The sequence below is a fragment of the Populus euphratica genome, unplaced genomic scaffold (assembly GCF_000495115.2).
Source record: "Populus euphratica unplaced genomic scaffold, PopEup_1.0 scaffold2517.1, whole genome shotgun sequence".
Taxonomy (NCBI): domain Eukaryota; kingdom Viridiplantae; phylum Streptophyta; class Magnoliopsida; order Malpighiales; family Salicaceae; genus Populus; species Populus euphratica.
In genome coordinates, this window is record NW_011502363.1 from 1 (window position 1) to 21,549 (window position 21,549).

Here is a 21,549-nt window from a genome sequence, read left to right on the forward strand (position 1 = left end):
TTGCAAAATTAGGCTATCTAGGATCGATAATTATTCTTGTTTTAATTACCGATGAGATCTTAATTATAAGTTTCTTTATCTTGTTTTGTAAGTCTATCCATAACTTAGCTTCCATCTTTTTATGTATAATTTGAGAATCATATATTGATTGAACAACAGCATCTCATCAATTCTAATTATCTTTGGTTTCTATCTATTAGCTCATAATTATGACTTACTCTTAGAAACATTAACTCTCTTGCAGGTTTTGAGATCATATCATCACATTTGGGGAAACTCGAGAACCTGGACGTGAGCTATAATAATAGATTCAACGACAGCGTTTTATCACATCTGCGTGGGCTTTCTTCTCTCAAGTCTTTAGATTTATCAGGCAATATGTTGCTAAGATCGCCGCCGACAGTCAATGGTAAAGTTGTGAATATCTCTTGGCATCTTCTATTATTTACTTCATTTTTTAACAATAGATTTTGAAATCTCGGGATTTTTCAGGCAATTTGTTGTTTCTATCCAAAAATCATCTCCCTCTTCAATATCAGTTCTTTATCATAGGTTTAAAAACTCGATCAAGATAACACTTAATTTCACTACTTACTTGATTGCCTGTTCTCAATTCTACACGTCATAGGTTTAAGGAAGCTGGAGTTCCTGCAGTCATTGCCAATATCCCTGAAGACCCTTTCTCTCAAGGATACTAATTTAAGTCAAGGTTAATCATAGTTTAGTTTCTTAAAATCTTAATTAATAATATTGAATGGAATGGCCATTCTGTACCACCACTTTTTTCATCATATCTTTCTTCTTCTTCTTCTTCTTTTCACAGGGACTTTCTTCAATTCGAGCACCCTTGAAGAATTGCATCTAGATCGTACTCCTCTCCTAATAAACTTTCTCCAGAACATTGGAGCATTGCCTGCTCTTAAAGTTTTATCTGTTGCTGAATGTGACCTCCATGGCACCCTACCCGCTCAAGGTAAATTAACAACTCTCCATCCGCCTATAATTCATCAACAAAAGATTCTTTCAACATTTTTTTGACTGTTTCGAGATAAATTGTACAGGTTGGTGTGAATTGAAGAATTTGAAGCAGTTAGATCTCTCTGGAAATAATTTAGGAGGTTCACTCCCAGATTGTTTGGGGAACTTGTCATCTCTACAACTATTAGATGTTTCTAATAACCAGTTTACTGGAAATATTGCATTTGGTCCTCTTACCAACCTCATATCCCTTGAATTCCTCTCACTATCAAATAACCTCTTTGAAGTTCCCACTTCAATGAAGCCTTTTATGAACCACTCAAGCCTCAAGTTCTTCTCCAGTGAGAACAACAGACTAGTAACGGAACCTGCTGCCTTTGATAATTTGACTCCAAAGTTCCAACTACTCTTTTTCCGCTTGTCAAGTAGTCCAACATCGGAAGCACTCAATGTAGAAATTCCCGACTTCCTCTATTACCAATACGACTTAAGAGTCCTTGATCTCTCCCACAACAACATCACCGGAATGTTTCCATCGTGGTTGCTTAAGAACAATACACGAATGGAGCAACTATATCTGAGCGAGAACTCCTTTGTTGGTACTTTGCAGTTACAAGATCACCTTTATCCGAATATGACCGCATTAGATATATCCAACAACAACATGCACGGTCAAATTCCAAAAGATATTTGTTTGATCTTTCCAAATCTAGAAAACTTATGGATGGCTAAGAATGGATTCACAGGTTGTATTCCTTCATGTTTAGGAAATATTAGCTCTTTGGGAGTTTTAGATTTATCCAACAATCAATTGTCCACAGTAAAACTAGAACTGCTAACAACAACATGGTTTCTCAAGCTGTCAAACAACAATTTGAGTGGGCAAATACCAACCTCGTTGTTCAATTCTTCTACCTTGCAATTTCTCTACCTAAGTGGTAACAACTTTTGGGGTCAGATATCGGATTTTCCGTTAAATGCGTGGAACAATTGGGTTGTATTGGATTTGAGTCACAATCAATTTTTAGGCATGCTCCCAACGTGGTTCGTCAATTCTACGACCCTTGGTGCAATTGATTTGTCCAAAAATCATTTTATAGGTCCGATCCCAAGAGACTTTTGTAAGCTTGACCAGGTTGAATATTTGGACCTTTCTGAGAACAACTTGTCTGGATATATACCATCTTGTTTCAGTCCACCACCTCTAACCCATGTGCATCTATCCAAAAATAGATTGAGCGGTCCATTAACATATGGATTTTTTAACAGCTCTTACCTGGTTACGATGGATCTTAGAGACAACAGCTTCACCGGCTCTATTCCAAATTGGATTGGCAATCATTCATCATTGAGTGTTCTTCTTCTGAGGGCTAATCACTTTGATGGTGAGCTCCCTGTTCAGTTGTGCTTGTTAGAACAATTAAGCATTTTGGATGTTTCACAAAACCAGCTCTCTGGTCCACTACCCTCTTGTTTGGGCAATCTTACTTTCAAGAAAAGTTCCCATAAAGTGTTCGCGGGTTTGGTAGCTGCTTTTGGATCGAGTTCCCTAGAATGGTCCACGGAAAAAGCTTATTATGAAGCAATGGGTCCACTACTAGTGGATAGTATGAACAACTTGGGAAAGTATATTTTGCTTAACTTTACAGAAGAAGTGATAGAATTCACAACAAAAAATATGTATTATGGTTACACGGGGAAAGTTCTCAGCTACATGAATGGTATTGATCTCTCTAATAACAACTTCGTAGGAGCAATCCCACCAGAATTTGGAAACTTAAGTGAGATACTGTCGTTAAACTTATCACACAACAATCTCACTGGATCTATCCCTCCAATATTTTCAAACCTAAAGCAGATTGAGAGTTTGGATCTTTCTTACAACAACTTGAATGGTGTCATCCCTCCACAACTTATAGAGATTACCTCACTGGAAGTTTTTAGTGTGGCGCACAATAACTTGTCAGGCAGGACACCCGAAAGAAAATATCAATTTGGGACCTTCGATGCAAACTGTTACGAAGGAAATCCTTTCTTGTGTGGACCTCCATTGCGAAACAATTGTAGTGAGGAAGCAGTGCCATCACAGTCAGTGCCTAATGATAAACAAGGAGATGATAGTTTCCTAGACATGGAGTTTTTCTACATCAGTTTCGGTGTATGTTACACAATTGTGGTGATGACGATTGCAACCGTTCTCTACATCAATCCATATTGGCGACGAAGGTGGTTGTACTTCATCGAAGACTGCATAGATACATGCTACTATTTTGTGGTGGCTAGTTTTCGCAAGTTTTCAAACTTCAGGAGGTGAATTTGTTACTGGGAAGACGATCGTTTCTAGTTTGTGATGATTGTTTGTCTAGTTATTGGGTGCTTAATTTGTAGTGTACTGTCTGTACATCAAATATATAAGCTGGACTTCTCATTCCTGAACCATTAGGAAGGGAACTGATTTGGATTGGTCATTGTCTCGGGCGTGATTACTCTTTCAACTCTCAAGACTTGTCTGAGATTAAATTGCCAAAACCACTACTAAACAGAGAAATTAAATTGCCAAAACCACTACTAAACAGAAACAAAATATTCTATGCATGTGATCAACACTTACATTGCCTCTGTTTCAATGGCGACCCCACCGCAGTTATTCAATCAAAGCATTTAAATCGGAGCAAGAAGATCCACCTTCTTTGTTCTGCTCCTCATTTCCTCTGAAAATAATTTCAGTGATTGCCTTCTCTACAGCTTCACTTTCAACATGATCTCCAAAACCAACTCCAGTTTTTAAAACATCAGTCACCAATTTTTCATTATAGAATTGCTCAGCAAATATTGGCCTTATGCCTTCAAGAGTTGAGTTCCATCCTCAATGAGTCACAAATGCACCTATTGCTTCATGATCAAGAATCAAAACTTGGAGTGCCCATCGTCTGATAATTAGCCCTTTGCCTTCCATTCTTTCCTCAAATCCTTCAGGTAAACAATCTTCCTTGTCTTCTTGACTCTTTATGTTTCTTCTAACTAACCAGATAAACTGATGCCCAGAAGCTTCAAGACCTGCTGCAACCTCCTTAAGCTGAGAGGCAGTGAAGTTTGCCATGCTTCCAAAGCAAATATAAACAACTGAATTTGGTTTCTTTGAGTCGAGCCACTTCAAACACTCATGTTGAGAGCGATTGAGGCTTCTTTTCCTCTTCCTGATTTATCTTCAATGTCCCTATTACATAGTGAAACCGGGCCTACATTAAGTCACACCCTCTTTAATTGACCCAACAAGACTATATCCTAACCATACAGATTCCTCTTCTACAGATTCATGGATCACTTTATGCAAAGCAGAGGAATGATTCTCTGGAAAAAGAGTGTCTTGGGAACTAAAAATAGATTTTGTTGGAACTCTTGTCTCAGGACAGTAGCATAGCTTCTTGAATCTCTGTTTCTAATCGGAACAGGGGAGCAACGAGAAGCTTGGAGTGGTCGCAGATTGTCTTTCTTTTGCTCATGAGGCTGCCTGTCGAAACACTGAAGATTTGCCCGCAGCATGTAGGAATCAAACCAAAGCCCCTTTTAAGAAAATTTAATCTGCCTGTCAAAACGCTGAAGATTTGCCCTCATAAAAATCTGCCTTGTGTTTAAAAAAACACCTCCCGTCTGTTTCCTCAACATGTCAGGTCATGTTTGATGCCCCAGGCAAGGAAAAGGACAATTCTAGAAGAGATGATTCAACATGACAAGCTCAAATATTTTGGCTTGGATTTGTAGTAAGCTCAAATATTTTTGCTACAATATCATTCTCTCTCCCCCCTTTTCTTTTCTTAATATCCCTCATCCCGCATCATCATGATTGGTTATGACATAGAAACCCCAGATAAAGATGAAAAAGAACCATGCTGCAAGCTTGACATATTGTTCTGCTGCATTATTGGTACAGAACCTTGCACATTCAATGATTGCTACTGGAGATTCAGTTGATTTTCATGGCACTGCAATTGAGGAACTGTAGATTAGGAATTGGCCTCCTGAATCTGCTTGGGTTTATAGAACTTACAATCTGCTTCTCATAGGACCCAATTTCTCCTTGAAACTAGGTGTGATGTTGTTTTTAGAGACCTGTAAGAATGTTATCAAGCGCTCCAACATGGTCTTGAAAATCTCCAGCTTTTCAAGCTGTTCTGAATTCGGTTGATGCGGAAGAGAGTCAAGCTGGAAACCAATGTTAACATACACGAGAATTAAAAATTGCATCGATCCTTTGTAGCAAAACATTAATGAAAAAAAATGTTTCTATTCCAATTCTTCTGTGTTGATGCATGGTTGTGGGAGCGGTTGGGGGGAGGTGTAGGTGATTAGTGCAGATGATACAGTGACAGGCAATGCTGATGAGGAAAACAAATTAATACAAAAGCTCAACATGAGGAAATTGCAGATAATCATGCATGGGCAGATAATTTGGAAGAAATTGCAGAGACAATTTACCTGCTGTAACCTGGCAGCAATTCTCTGGTGCATTTCATTTATTTCAGGGAAATAAGTCTCCTTTATAACTTTGATCTAGGAAGTACAAATAACCAGCAAAACATTATCAGCCATATTCTTGATTTCTTCAGGTGCCAGTCAGAAAGAAAGTAACACAGACAAACTTAAGGGAATTGATAAAAAAGGGGGGCGGGGACAGCATAAATTAGTTGAGATAAAAATAGCATGACCCCTGTTCATGCTGGAAACTCAAGAGGATGTCGATATTGATGGAATGAAAAGATGCAAAGGGCTGTGTAAGTACACCTTTAGACAAGATTCAGGTGTTGGTTACGTTCAGTTACTTTGTCTCTCTGCAAACTACTCATCATTGTATTCTGCTGTTCTAGCTCAAGTCGATGCATGTCACAACTTTAGCAACGCTTCTTAGCCTTAGATCCTAAGCATGAGCATTCTTATTCCCGTTTCAATACTCTCCTAAGCGCACAAAAAAAAAATGTCCTTAGCAAATATGCAGTTATGACGTGAGACATTCAGAATTTCAACCTCATTTTCTATAAAATTCAGTGGAATAAGTCCCACTTAATTTCTTTTTCTTCCATTGTCACATGTTTCAGAAGAAGTTGATTGCAATCGTGCAATTAACTCTTCACTTAACCAAAGATAAACTGTAAGCCATTCAGAAATAGTGCACTCTTATTTTTAAGTCTGTCTAATGCAGTAAGAAGTACTGACAATAGGACTCGTTGGAAATAAATAATAAAATAATAATTCACCACACAACACATATAGGGGAAAAAATAGAAAGGGAGAGGTTTGCAATAAAAAACTGGCGTGCCAGAACCAAGAAAGCAATCCTCTTGACCTAGAAATCTGAATACTTTTACCTTCATTCATCTTATCAATGATTAATCATTTCTTAGTTGCTGCAATCATGGAACTTCCAATGCTTCCTAACTAATCCCAACCATAGCTGAATAAAATTACTTGGACCAATCCCAGGAGACCTTTTTCCATTGAAATCTTGCAAGACTATGGCATACATGAACTCCATCTAATGAACAGTAAATCACAGAAATTACCTTCTCATAGATCTCCTCTTGCCAATCAGCGCCTTTTGCATGTCCAGTCTGTGCTGTATAATCTAGGGATGCTACAAAAATTTCAATGCGGACAACAAAATATTAGAATTCATGTATTTTTCTGTGTTTTCCATATACAAGGGTATTTCTGCAATTTTAATGCTTGCTGAAAATTATGAAATATTGCGAGTCTCAGTTTTATTTTCCATTTAGTATTTAATTATTCCCAAAGTATAGCAAGCTTCATTAGGTTTTTCCTATTCTAGATAGGACTATTAGTATTTTCCTATATAGGAATACGAGTCCTTTTTGTATTAAGAACTTCATCTAAATGTTATGTAATCATATAAATGCAGAATGAGAGGGCGAACAGCTGGTGCAATGCAATGGAGGGTATGATGTGGTAACAAATGCGTGTGTGATTGCAATGGTTTCAATAGCAGTGGCACTACTAATGCCACAAGTGGCAGCAGTGGCACATAAAGCTAGCAAAAGAGCATTGCTGACTTGAACCATTATGAGAGGTGAACAGTTGGTGCACTGCACTGTAGGGCATCGTGTGGTCACAAATGCATGTGTGATTGCAATAGTTCCAATAGCAGTGGCATTTCTAATGCCATAAGGGGAAGCAGTGGCACATAAAGCTACCAAAAAGAGCAGAACCTGGCATTTGTCTCTGAGAATTGGCAAACATAGTGTAGTGAATCCCTTGTCCCATTGAATTCCCCCACTGAGTTCTGTGAAACACCAGGGATACTCGGCATGTTAGGATTCTGGACAACAGTGTTGGGGATAGTCAGGGTTACACCAGAGACAGGAGGCAGTGCTGCTTGTAAACCAGCATAACTTTGAACTCCATTAGATGCCATGCAATTCTGCATGTTCTGTGATACCAACTGCTGACATGCTTGAGACTGATCAGTGGACAATAGGATAGGGAGAAACAGCCCTTGATTCTGAACTTCAGGGGGCATACTATGGGATGTTGTTCAAGATAAAAGGCAAAAGGGAAAACCATGTCACAGAAAAAAAGAAGGCACTGAACAAGGAAGACAAATGAAACATATGCAGTTCACACATAAAGTTATGAGCGAAAAAATTGGGATGGATTTGATTCAAAGCATATAAATGTCCTCTGACAATTTTCAGGGATGGGGGGAGAAGAGGCGGCTGAAAACAAAAATAATATGACAATTTTCAAGGTGGAGGAAAGAAAAGGAGGAGGCAGAAAACAAAAACAATCTGTAATATTCTTGCCTAACATTCATCAATTACTCAACTTTTTTATTAAAGCATGCTAAACACATAGCAATATGCCGCAATAAAATGTAAAAAAGTTTGATAACAATGCGACAAACAAAACAAAAGGGAAGATGTTTACAAATTCAATGCTCGGCTGCATTATAACCTGCTGGATCCATGGGGGCAGTGGGCATGGCATTTTGAGACCTGATCTCCATTGAAAGCATCTCCAGAGATATTTTCCGCAGATAATCAGATATCAATAACAAAACATTAGATCTCAGAGCAATCCATGTTACAAGAGGAGGAAAATGGATATATGCTCTATCATTTCATCTTTTGTGAGGATATACTTCTGTTTCCTCTCTTTTTATTTAATTATTTATGTATTGATTCACTATTTTATTTTTGCACACTTCCCTTGTCCTTGAACTTGGTCACTCTAGATAAAACACTTGTCAAGAGAATTAACAAAAACATGCGTACTCCCAATCAGCCTTGCATACAGAATGAACGGTGAGGAAGTGTAGGCACACTACACACACATTTGTACATGCATAAATGCATGTGTATATTCATGTCAAGAGAATATCATAATTATTGAACCCTGATTCGTGGCGGTAATATAAATCTTTTCCTCAAAACGTATGGAAAATTTCTTGAGTTCTTGTAATCCCTCCTGACCAGAAAACAGAAGATGCCTCTTTAATGTCTCCATTCTGCACATGCAAATCATAGCAGCAGCAAGCAAGAACCCTGAACTCATAAACCACACCAATATCAGAAATGTGTGGAATCATTAGCAAAAAGTAAAAACAAATAATAAGATAAGCAAGAGTTGGTCAATTATGATAAGATATCAAAATACATAGACATCCTTTCCCTGTATTATTCCAGAGGTACAGATTATATGAATTTACTTGGCCACCCTTCTATCTAAAAATTCTAGCTACGAGCTTCATATATTAGTGACTTAGTTGCAAAGCAGGGGAGTCTGTGAAAACATTACAATAGCATTTACTCTGAGTAACTTCTACAGAAGTGCTGTAATTGACAAAGAAAAGAAGAGAAATCTTTTCAATATATGAAAACGCAACGAGTTAACCTTATCTCACACTGCAATATATACTCTACAGTATTCATTGACCAATGCAAGTGCCAGAAGTAGCTGTCTATATGATTTTGGATGTAGAGAGGTCAACAAAACATTCAACTTTATGCTGAGAAACTAGGAAACCATGCACCATTGTGGCTAATTGATTTTTGTCTGCTGCTTTTCAACTTTAAGATCACCATCATTTCAACCCTTTAGAAGTTAAAACAAATAGAAGGCCCAAATCCAACACCATTCATTTAAGTTCAATAGCAACTCGAGTTTTAAATTGAAACACGTATGCTCATAGCAATAGATTAACCTTGAAATTAAAAGTGGAACAAGCTTCATGCAGCCATCCAAGAGGTCATCATCAAAAGAAGAGATTACACAAGAAATTCCAACAAAAATTACTTCCCAGCACTTTATGTTCCCTCAAGTTTGCTTCTCGTGAGAAACACATGAAAAGATGAAACAAAAAAAAAAAAAGAGGAGTGTGATACTTGAGGTTGCGTTATGGCAATCCTGCTGATTTTAATTAACCCTTTGTCATTCTCCTTTTCTTTCATATAAATAAAAAATTTACTATTTTGCAGCACTTGCACATACATTTTGTCGACTATTCTTTTCCGTGAGTCAGGCCGCAATTGAATTCTCCAATCACCCGTGTCCATGACAGGTTCTCCGCAGTGGGCCAACCAAAAAGAAAGAAAAAAATCATATTGCATGTTAGAATAGACCCTAAAAAGAAAGTCAGGAACGGCAAGAAGAGCAAAAGCACATCAAGAACATGAAAAATGGAATATCAGTTTATTCGGACTAGAATAGATTTAAAAAGAACTTCCGTCTAATATCATGTACTTTATTAAAGAATTCAGCCACATATGGATGCATACCAAATTTACACAACCATTCAGGCCAAGGTGCTAGGATCCTGGGTATTCGGCCATTCAAAGCAAAGAATCTTCATGGTGCTTCTAAACCATAGAAGCATTGCCTTCTAAGCAAATACTTACTGTCAAACCCCACTCCCCTTCCCCTCCTGTTCTTGTTAAATATTGTAGGGAGCAAATAGTGTAAAAAGAAAGAGGAAAATACCACATCCCCAAAAGAATAAAGAAAAAAGAAGAAGACAAAACAAAGTCGTAAAACGAGGCTTTTCAATCCCCAATGAATATCAGCAGACTAAATACCACAGCACAAATAGAAGAAGAAGAGGCCAGAAACACTAACCCATCCCAAAGAGTTTGTCTATGATGTTTTAATCTAGGAAAAAGAAGAAGAAAACAACGAGCATTAACAATGAATATTTCATGTTATCATCAACTCTAAAGAGCAGACTGATAAGAATCAACTTAACAAATTTACAGGCACATCTTTCTTTGAACAGACAACGCAATAACCCTGACCATACTAAATGTCGGCGGCGGTTTCCGAGAGCGGAGGAGGGAAAGTGAGAGAGCTCATGTGGGGCGAGGTGACGAATGTCGGACCACAGTGAACAGAGCTTGACAGATGACTTTATTCTTTTCCAGATTCACAAACAAACTATATAAAAAATTGTATTCTTGTTCATAACTAACAAACTAAAACTAAAACTAAAAGAATTATAATTATATAGCTTTTTTTTATATAAAATTAAACAGAGGTTTGAATATATATGATATAGAAAACTAATTAGAAATCATCAATCATAATAATTTTGATATACTTGTTAACACAGTAATCTTTGTGGTCTGAATGACAAACCCAATTCCTAAACATTCTTCATGCGGGGAAAAAACCAGAATTAATTTGAGAAACTTATTTTGTTTGTAAAAAGCAAAGACATATTTGTAAGGACTGTTGTCACGTTAAAGGAAAAAAATGCACAAAGCAATATCATTGAGAATGTTAACGAGAAAGCTACTACGTTTGTTGTAGTTAGGTCAAAAGTAAACTTTGTGCATAATCCTAAAAAGTAGTGAATTGATATTGGAGCCACCTGTTGTGATATAATATTTTTTTTAGTATGCAATAATGGCTAAAGAACAACAATTATTTTTTGATAAATGATTATTTAAGAATATAATAGCATTTGTGTTTTATAATGTTTTTTTATTTTAAAACATATCAAAATAATATATTTTAATTTATTTTTCATATTTAAATATCAAAATAATTTAAGAGCAAAGAAAAAAATGAAGCAAGAATAAATTTTTAAAAATTAGCAAAATAACGATTCAACCACAAAATCAAAATAAACCCTTAGCATGCAAAATCCTAAGCCATATGAAATTGTCACTTATAAACAATATGGTTCATGCTTTTAATATTCAAAAGAATATTTTTTGTGGCTCATTGTAAAGCAATAATGAGTTTAGATTAATTTATTAGTCCCTTGAATAATATGATGGACTATCACACGTTGACATGTGCTACTCATATAATAGTTTTTATTGATTTATTAATATTTTAAATTACTAAATAGCTATAAAAGCACCTAAATATTAAAAAAAACTATATTGCAAAGATGAAAATGTTATCCAAAGCCAGCTTTAGATTTATTTTATTTTAAAATTAACTTTATCCCCATTAGCAAAACAATTATTTTGTGTATAGAAAAGAAAAAAGTAAATATATTATGATAATGCATAGTGTTTTACCTTAGAATTTATAATGAATCACTTGAATCACTTATCTTTTTTAGTTTTTATTTTATTTTTATAATTCCATTTTATTTTTAGTTCATGTTTAGATTTTTAGCATATATTCTCAAACCAAATCTCTCATCTTTTGTACATAGGTATTTTAAAAAAAACTTTTTCTCACAATCTAACAATGTCGAAACTTTTTAAAAATAAAAATAAAAATAACCTCTAATATAGATTATTTATCTAGTTAGATACTATACTGATGTTTTATTTTTATATAAATAGTAAAACACTTTAATTTTTTTAAATTAGTTTTTTTTTCCTTTTTGATTTGGTTTTGTTTTCTTTTTCTTTTCTTTTTTACAATTTAGTCCTCCTTTATTTAATTATTTTTTGGCCTACTTATATGAGATAAAGTTTCTAATTTAATTAGAAATAAACTACTATACTAAAAAATTTCTGCTTCTCTACCTCCTTCACTCTTTATATATATGTATGTATTTTAAACGGATCCTTATATATTTTTCGCTTCTTGATTTGGTGTTTTTTCTTTTTTTTTCTTTTCATTTTTTCACAAATCAGTCTTTAGGCATTTTCTTTCCTTTTTTATTAAACTTTTTTTGGTCTAATTGTATAAGACAAAGATCTTAATTTAATTAAAAATTATTTATTATACTAAAAAAAAAGTTACGGTTGCCTCCTACTTTACTATTCATATCCTCCCCCTTAAAAAAAATAAATAAATTCTTTCTAATTTTTTTTTCTTTTGATTGAATGATTTTTGCTATTTTTTTTCTTCCAATTTTATTTTTCATATTCTTAAACAAACATCACTAAATTTGTTTAGTGTTTAATTTTATAAGTATCTAAATTTGTTCAGTGTTTAATTTTATAAGTTATCGTATCATTATATAAAAAATAGTGTTTAAATCTAATGGAGTTCATGGTCTGAGTTGTGCATTTAACAAGTTAAGATGTGAAGCTCGAATTGATCTAATATATTTTCATCTTAATAGTAAAAAAAAAATGTCATTTTGATTTTTTTCCTTCAAAATCCAAACCTTGCTTTTAGTGGTCATTTAGGTTGCCTTAATTTGCACATGTTAAGTCAACTAAGTTATGTACAGACAACTTCCTTGTAAATTAATTTTAAACCTATGTCAGGCAAGAAGTTGAATTAAGAGGTTTCAAAGTCATCCACTTGATTAAGTTTAATAACAATGTTATATTGTTACTTTGTTTTTAAACTCTACCTTCCAATTTTTTCCTTCTTTAAATTGAATTCTCTTTGGCTTTTTTCTAGTTTCATCCTTTAATATTTGATTGATTTTGAATTGGTCTTGTTTCAATTTGCTTTCTATGATATTTATTATTGCAATCTCAAACAAATATCCTGATATTTGGTTCATGCTTAATTTTACGAGCATCTATTTTTATTATAATATCATTAAGTAAAAAATAATTTTTTTAAAAAGTTTTTAAACCAAAAGGAGTCTATTATTCAAGTAGTGGGTTTGGAGAGTTAGTGTCAATCTAATATATCATCATATCAATGTTACAAAAAAGATGTTATCTTGAAATTTTTTAAAGCCAAATTTTTTTACCGGTCATATAAATTGATTTTGAACCAACTACATCGATTGAGTCATGTTAAAAGAACTTTTACTTTGGTTAATTATAAATTTAATATAAGTAAAGAGTTGGATAAAAGGAATTTAAGATTAATTTACTAGATTGAGTTTAATCATGATGACAAATGCTAAATAGTTACTTAAGCATATATGATTTTTTTCGGTTGTTGTGGAAAATCTTCTATGTTCTATAGCCCAACATTTTGTTATAGTTGTTGTTGACGTGGACAAAAGTGCATTTATTTTCTTTTAACTCTTTAAACAATTCTTTTAGTTTTTTTTTAATGTTTAATTTCTTGGTATTGAACAAACCCCACTTGTAGAGAGCCTTATATAGATTCATGAATTTTTATGTTTTTTTCTCCTTTGGTATCAACTTCTTTTACTATTAGTTAATGGATATTCTACCTTTTCTTCGTTTTTAATATTCTTGTTTGGCTCCCTTTTATATTCTTTTTATAGATTTTTTGCTTGACTTAATATTCAATAAGTATGTTAATTAAGTATGCATCCAGTTTGCAAAAATAGATACATACATTACTTTTATTAATTAATAAGATTGATTACATTAATTCTTGAACTTGTTTTATTTAAATAAATATATAGAATTATGATAATTCATAATTTGATGATTAGATAATATTCTTATAATAAGAATACAAGACGCATGTATATATTGAGTTCAGTTCAATGTTTTTGAAAAGGAAATTTTTTTATTGATTAATGTATAAGTGTATAAATTTTTTTACTAAATAATATCTTGATTAATTAATAAATTTCATGGCCTCAATGATATTAATTTATAGATGATTAACTGTATATTGTATTAATCTTTTAATAAATATATAAATTTTACATGATAAAATTAAAAACACTTAACTCCATATAAGAAAAATATTTATTTTTTTAAACGACAATACAAAATATATAATAATACTAATATGCAAATTCAAATCTATCTCTAATTAAGCATATGCCATTGCGTCAACAATTGCTTACTAGGGACATCATTAGCTTCTTAGCTTCCATTGGTTTAGCCATGCATTGCCTCCTCCATTTCTCAATCGAGTGTTTTTAACATTCCATGTTAATTTTATTTCTAGATGAAGCTCTCAAATGTATTCTTGGAATCAACAACTTAGGTTACAATTACATGAACATCGCCCTTTTTTTCTCACACATACATATTAAAGAACTCTGGCATGCTTAACTTTCTTACTATGGCTTTGTCTAAAATATGATGATTGATCTTTCGTTTAAGAGTTACTTTTCATGCCATTGTTCATTCTTCTCCCTTTCAATTTGCTTAGCATTTGTTGTTTCCCTTTCAATTCTTCTACTTTTTATGATTCTGAAAAGAAAATTTTTCACCAGCTACTTTAAATCTTATGTTCAAAAGACATTGGTTCAACTGTTACTTTTAACCTGGAGTTCATAAGGAAGCAATGAGAAACTAGATTTGTCTTTCCATCTTCTATCAACAATTTGAGTGGCTTGCACATTGGTTGCTTATGCTTATTGATGATAACTTCTATTGTCTTTTTTATTTTCGATTGTAATTCACAACAATAGATTGAGTCTGATTATCTTGATATGGAATTGACATGAAAGAAAAAAACACAAAGAAACTTACATTCTCTACTTTTGATGGCTTGAGCATTGTTCGCTTGAACAACAGATTAGGTCTGATTATCTTGGTCTGGAATTGACAAGAAAAAAAAAACAGAAACTTGCATTGTCTTCTTTAGATGGCTTGAACATTGCTTGCTAGATGTTCATTAATTTCTCTTTTTGCAATGAACTCTTGCATATTTGACAGATCATGCTACTTTTTTAACGCTATTATTGTTCTCTTTTGAATTGCCAAAATGATTGGTTGGATAATAGCCACTGTGATTAGAGAAACTGAAATAATTTATAGTATGCAAGTCTGTAAATTCATTACAGCAGTCATGTTTTTATCTAAACATTGCCAAGAGTCAAGACCAAAGTTAAATCAATAACAAAAAGATGAAAAAAAAACCTAATATAAAAGTGACAAAATTCATAAAACTCAAACATAAATAATTTAATGCCAAATGATAAGATTATAAAAATTGGTTAACTTAACTTATCCGCGACCTGAGATATGAGATAGAAATAACCTTACAAAAAACAAACCAAAACAAATAACAAAGCTTAAGGTCCAATAACTCAAGGTTGATGATAAAAAAATTAACTTTTAAAAATAACTTAAAAAAATACCAAACTTAAAATGAGTTGATATTCAAAATTGGTAGAGTGAATTATGAGACAAGGATTACCTTGTAGATGACAGACAACAAAAGATAATGAAGCAAAATTCTCCATCATAAAAAAATAAAAATCCAAACAATAAGGACAAATTCTTTTATGGAAAATCATTGAAAGAAAATAGTGAGGGATTAAATGGAAAAACAAACTAAATTAACAAAATGATAAACAATTGAAATTTTAAAGGCTTGGTATGAATATTAAAGTCCAAAAAAGAGAGGGAGGAGAAAAAACCTCTATCACCATCGAACCACTACAAAAATGACAACATGTCATGCTATCAACTACACTTTCACATTACACATTGGACTATTACACGCCTCTTGAATGATATGGTAGACTGTTACACACTAACACGTGTTACGTACATGACAACCTTTTTTATTGATTTATTAATACTTCAATACTTTAAATTAGTAAATAGCTTCTAAGGGCATCTAAATATTACAAAAAAAGCTATGTTGCAAAGATGAAAACACTGTCCCATTTCAACTTTAGATTTTTTTTTATTCTAAGCTTAACTTTTTCATTGTAAAGTATACAAAACATGGAAAAAAACTAAGAAATGCCTCATGTCAAAGTCAATATTTTTGAACTCTCAAGGGTATTGACATTATTTATCTGTGCAAATAAAATAGAAAAGACAAAATGAACCTTAAGCAAAGGTAAATTGTTTTTTTTTTTGCTTACAAGGGCAATGATGTAGTTTTAATATGAAAAAAAAGAGTAAACCTACTAAATTATCCCCAATTAATTTACAAATAACCTTTAAATCTATTGGAAAAGACAACTTTACCCTTACCTTGTTAGCAAGGTAATTGTTTTGCGTAGAGAAGGTCAAAAAGTAGATATATTATGCTAATCCATTGTGTTTTACCTTATAGTCTATAATGAATAAGTGATCTCTTTTAGGTTTTTATTTTTCATTTTTTTTAATTCCACTTTGTTTTAGTTTATGTTTAGATTTTTAACATGCATTCTCAAACCAAATATCTCCTCTCTTGTAAGCATATATGTTTTTTTTTTTAAATATTTTCTCACATATGAAAATGTCAAATCATTTTTTTTTTGCTTTAAAAAAATTAGGATAGCCTTTAGTGTAGGTCACCTGTCTAGTTGGATACTATAGTGTAGTTTCATTTTTATATGAATAGTGTAGTACTTTATTTTTTTTAATTAGTTTTTTTTTCTTTTTTGATTTGATTCTGTTTTTTGTTTTTACACATTAGTCCTTATTTTTTGTTTAATTTTTTTGGCCTAATTACATGAGATAAAGTTTTCAATTTAATTAGAAATAAACTACTATACTAAAAAAAAAGATTATACTTCTCTACTTCCTTCACTCTTTATATTTTTTTTTGTTTTTTTAAAATTCATCTTTATATTTTTTTTCTTCTTGATTTGATGTTTTTTTCATTTTTTTTCCTTTTACTTTTTTACAAATCGGTCTTTAGAAATTTTCTTCCCTTTTTTATTTAACTCTTTTTAGGTCTAATTGTATGAGATAAAGATTTAAATTTAATTAAAAATTATTTATTATACTAAAAAAGTTAGGTTTTCCCTCCTACTTCGCTATTCATATCTTTCCCTTTTTAAAAAAAAATTCTATCTTCTAATTTTTTTTTGATTGAATGATTTTTGCTCTTTTTTTCCTTTCAATTTCACTTTAATATTTTGTTGATTTTAAATTGATTATCATAGTTATTTTTTAATTTCTTTATATGTGGTTATCATAGTCTAAAACAAATATCATGAAATTTGTTAAGATCTCAATTTTGATAAGTGTCTATTTTAATTATTGTATCATTATATAAAAAATAATTTTTAAGCCTAGTGAAGTTTATGATATGGGCTGCATATTTGATGAGTTAAACCACAAAGCTGGAGTTGATTTAGTATATCATTATTTTAATATTTAAAAAAATTATCATCTTAATTGTTTTTTTTAATCCAAATCATGCTTTTATTAGTCATTTGAGCTGCTTTAATTTGTATATGTTAAGTTAACTAGGTCATGTATAAACAACTCTTTTATGAATTAATTTTAAACCTATATAAGGCAAGAAATCAAGTTAATTTAAGAGATTAAGATCAACTTTAATAACAATATCATTATTCCTTTGGTTTTAGACCCTACCTTCTATTTTTTTTTCTTTTTTTCAATTGAATCCTTTTAGACTCTTCTCTAGTTTTATCTTTTAAAAGACCACATTGCAGTTCATTTTCTATAATTTTATTTCAATCTCAAATAAATATACTAATATTTAATTAATACTTAATTTTACGAGCAACTATTTTTATTATTATATTATTAAGTAAAAAATAATTAAAAACATAAACCGAATGGAATACATTATTCATGTCGTGGTTTTGAAGAATTAAACTATAAAATCTGGATTGATATAATATATTATCATAATATTAAAAAAAATTAAAATCAAATTGTGTTTATTTACCGGTCAGATAAATTAACATTGAACTCATCATAATAACTATACCATATTAGAAGAAGAACTTTCATGGTGATATGGATAAGAAGTCAAGTTGAGAGGAATTTCCGATTAATCCACTACTTTTTTTATGTTGCGCAAAACATAAACCAGTTCCTTCCTAAATATTTACAAGTAAACACTAGTGTCTGTTTTTGGTGTAACAAACAAATTAATCCCTCAAGTTTTTTAAATAATTAATTGAGTTTTTAATCATATTTTACCGTCAGGTTAGTGGAACAAATTGAGGAAATATTGCTGACAGCTCGACATTTGACCGACGAAAAACTAATGAAGGGACCAGATTATTGCATAATGTAAAAGTACAGGGAAAAGATTTAACAGATCTAGTTATCACCAACAAAAAAAAACACTATTTCACTGCTCAGTGTCTCACTGTAGTAATGGCACTTTATAATTCCAGGGATGATCAGTTTTCGCTTTGGGAATGGCCATCCGCAGATATTCCTGCATTACATGTTTTGATTAAAGCATGGTATATACATAGCAATATAAAACAAAAGGTAAGGATGTTTAGAAATTCAATGCTTGGCTGCATTACCGTTGCCAGTGGGTATGGTATTTTGAGACCTGGTCTCCATTGCAAGCATCTTCAGAGATGTTTTACGCAGATAATCAGACTGAAATTAGATTTCAATAACAAAACATTAGATCTCTGAGCAGTCCATGTTACAAGAGAAGGGGGAAGAGGGATAGATGCTCTTACTAATATGCTAGGCTTTCTGTATTTGCATTGTCTGTGAGGATATACTGTAAACTATGAAGAGAGAATAGAATTTGCTGGAATGAATTGTATTATTGATCATATCATATATTTATACAAGTGCATTACAGTCATTCCCATAGATTAGGAATCAATTACGACCACCTTACATTTATCATCCTATAGACTTAGTTTTGCACTAGGAAAGCCAATGTATTCAGATTATCCCTTCCTAATATATAGCTTACGAGATTCCCAACATATACTTCTGTGTCCCCTCTTTTTATTTAATTATTTATGTTTGCATTTTGCACACTTCTCTTCTTGAAAAGGACCTTGGTCACTCTAAATAAAATACTTGTAAAGAGAACTGACAAAAAGATGTGAACTTCTACAGAATGACCAATGAGGAAGTGTGGACACACTACACACACGTGTACATGCATAAATCCACACTTATGCATGTGTATATTCATGTCTATAGAATATCAAAATTATTGAACCTAGCATTAGCCGAATACCTGATTGGTGGAGGCAGTATAAATCTTTTCCTCAAACCGTACAGCAATTTTCTTGAGTTCTTGTAATCCCTCTTGACCAGAAAATTGAAGATGCCTCCTTAATATCTCTATTCTGCACATGTAAGACATTACATTTAATTTTTAACGATAAGGCAGGTATAGAGAAGTTAGCAGCAGTGAGAAAGAACTGTGAACTCATACACCACACCAATATCAGAAATACATACAACGGAATCATTGGCAAAAAGTAAAAACAAATAATGATATAGCCAAGTGTCGCAAGCTGGCCCGGACACCCACGTTAATCTAAAAAAAAAAAAAAAAACATATATATATATATATATGGCATCAGAATACATACATCTATTTTTACTTCCTTTCCCCGTGTTATTGCAGAGGTACAGGGTATATGAGTTCACTTGGCCACCCTTCTGTCTAAAATTCTAGTTATGAGCTTCATGGTTAATTTTCTTTAACTGGATTATGGCTATGCTCCAAGATATACAAGTGAATTAATTGCAAACCAGGGGAACTCTGTGAAAACATTACAATAACATTTACTCTGAGCAAGAAAACTTTTATACATGCACTACAATTGACAAAGAAAAGAAGAGAAATCCCTTTAATTTATGAAAATGCAATGAGATAACCTTATCTCACGCTGCAATATATACACTACAGTGTTCATTGGCTCATTGGCTACTGCAAGTGCCAGCAGTAGCTGTCTATATGATTTTGAATGTAGAGAGGTCAACAAAACATTCAACTTTATGCTGAGAAACTAGGAAACCATGCACCATTGTGGCTAATTGATTTTTGTCTGCTGCTTTTCAACTTTAAGATCACCATCATTTCAACCCTTTAGAAGTTAAAACAAATAGAAGGCCCAAATCCAACACCATTCATTTAAGTTCATTTGCAACTCGAGTTTTAAATTGAAACATGCATGCTCATAGCAATAGATTAACCATGAAATTTAAAGCAGAACAAGCTTCATGCAGCCATCCAAGAGGTCATCACTGAAAGAAGAGATTACACAAGAAGTTCCAACAAAAATTACCTCCCAGCACTTTATGTTCCCTCAAGTTTGCTTCTTGTGAGACACAAATTAAAAGATGAAAAACAAAAAAAAAGAGGTGTGTGATACTTGAGGTTGCCTCATGGCAGTCCAGCTAATTTTAATTAACCTTTTGCACTTCTACTTTTCTTTCATATAAATAAAAAATTTACTATTTTGCAGCACTTGCACATATTAGGAAACACATACTTACATTTTGTCGATTATTCTTTTCCGTGAGTCAGGCTGCAATTGAATTCTCCAATAACCCATGTCAATGACAGGTTCTCCGCCTGGGATAGTGGGCCTCCAATTATTGGCATCCATGGGGTTTTGGCCAACCAAAAAGTTCCAACCAAAGATGTTACACAAGAAGTTACAACAAAAATTACTTCCAGCACTTTTTATTCCCTCTAGTTCACTTCTTGTGAGAAACAAGTGAAAAATGAAAAAGACAAAAACAGAGGTGTATGATACTTGAGGTTGCCTCATGGCAGTCCTCCTGATTTTAATTAGCCTTTTGCCCTTCTCTTTTTCATTCATTTAAATACAAGATATACTATTTTGCAGCACTTGCACATATTAGCAAACAGATGATGCTTACATTTTGTTGACTATTCTTTCCCGTGAGTCAGGCTGCAATTGAGTTCTCCAATCACCTGTGTCCATCACAGGTTCTCCGCCTGGGGCAGTGGGCCTCCAATTATTGGCATCCATGGGGTTTTGGCCAACCAAAAAAAATCACTTCTATCACCACAAAAAAAAATAATAATTATATTGCACGTTAGAACAGACCCTAAAAAGAAAGTCAGGAACAGCAGAAGAGAAGAGCACATCAAAGTCATGAAAATTGGAATATCAGTTTATTCAGACTTGAATAGATTTAAAAAGAACTTCCATCTATTGCATGTACTTTATTAAAGAATTCTACCAAATATGGATGCATAAAATCTGAATAGCCATAACAAATATACACGACACAGCCATAACAAGTATACATGACCATTCAAGGCAAGGTGCTAGGATCTTGGGTATTCGGGTATTATAAGCAAGATTTGGGCCTGAATCTTCATGGTGCTTCCAAAACCAAGGAAGCAAAAACTAGCCAGCTAGTTCATAACTTGCCACACCAACTGATGGTGAGTGTTGGGAAACCAAGCCATAGAGAAACTCATGGTGCTTCAATTTTAACTTGATGTTTTCGAGTAACACTTGTGATACATCATCGATGCAATGTTTACAATGACAAAGTTGCATTTGTATTCATTGTGGTTTTAGAGGTTCAGAGATTCTGATCAAATAGATATTTAATGTTCCAAAAACATTGTATA

General features: G+C 32.8%; 2 protein-coding genes and 2 long non-coding RNA genes across 21 annotated transcripts; 2 read left to right on the plus strand and 2 right to left on the minus strand.

Moving 5' to 3' along the window:
- Positions 1–247: 247 nt before the first annotated feature.
- Positions 248–3,449, plus strand: LOC105119110 (probable leucine-rich repeat receptor-like protein kinase At1g35710). Of its 2 annotated transcripts, XM_011017209.1 has the most exons (4): positions 248–409; positions 629–709; positions 824–973; positions 1,062–3,449. In XM_011017209.1, exons 1-4 carry the CDS (start codon positions 379–381, stop codon positions 3,290–3,292), a joined length of 2,493 nt encoding a protein of 830 aa, XP_011015511.1. In that variant the 5' UTR covers positions 248–378; the 3' UTR covers positions 3,293–3,449. The 2 variants fall into 2 exon arrangements, with proteins under 2 accessions (XP_011015511.1, XP_011015513.1); XM_011017211.1 differs by lacking the exon at positions 629–709 and having other exon boundaries at positions 280–409.
- Positions 3,450–3,522: 73 nt separating this feature from the next.
- Positions 3,523–20,952, minus strand: LOC105119113 (mediator of RNA polymerase II transcription subunit 15a-like). Of its 17 annotated transcripts, none has more exons than XR_841076.1 (8): positions 20,823–20,852; positions 20,222–20,251; positions 8,386–8,497; positions 7,945–8,005; positions 7,200–7,521; positions 6,537–6,607; positions 5,455–5,529; positions 3,523–5,181 (listed from the first exon to the last, which is right to left on the minus strand). XR_841076.1 is itself a non-coding variant. In XM_011017214.1 (6 exons), the coding sequence occupies exons 1-6, from the start codon at positions 20,759–20,761 to the stop codon at positions 5,023–5,025; spliced, it is 807 nt and encodes a 268-aa protein (XP_011015516.1). In that variant the 5' UTR covers positions 20,762–20,816; the 3' UTR covers positions 3,523–5,022. The 17 variants fall into 17 exon arrangements, 4 of the variants coding, with proteins under 4 accessions (XP_011015516.1, XP_011015515.1, XP_011015514.1 ...); XR_841075.1 differs by lacking the exon at positions 20,823–20,852 and adding an exon at positions 20,433–20,816; XR_841071.1 differs by lacking the exons at positions 20,222–20,251; positions 20,823–20,852 and adding exons at positions 7,672–7,706; positions 9,481–9,567.
- On the plus strand, positions 9,474–21,039 carry LOC105119112 (uncharacterized). The gene is made up of 2 exons (XR_841066.1): positions 9,474–9,550; positions 20,893–21,039. It is a non-coding gene; the product is annotated as an uncharacterized LOC105119112 (long non-coding RNA).
- LOC105119111 (uncharacterized) lies at positions 19,757–20,221 on the minus strand. Its single transcript, XR_841065.1, has 2 exons — positions 20,130–20,221; positions 19,757–20,020 (listed from the first exon to the last, which is right to left on the minus strand). It is a non-coding gene; the product is annotated as an uncharacterized LOC105119111 (long non-coding RNA).
- Positions 21,040–21,549: the final 510 nt, after the last annotated feature.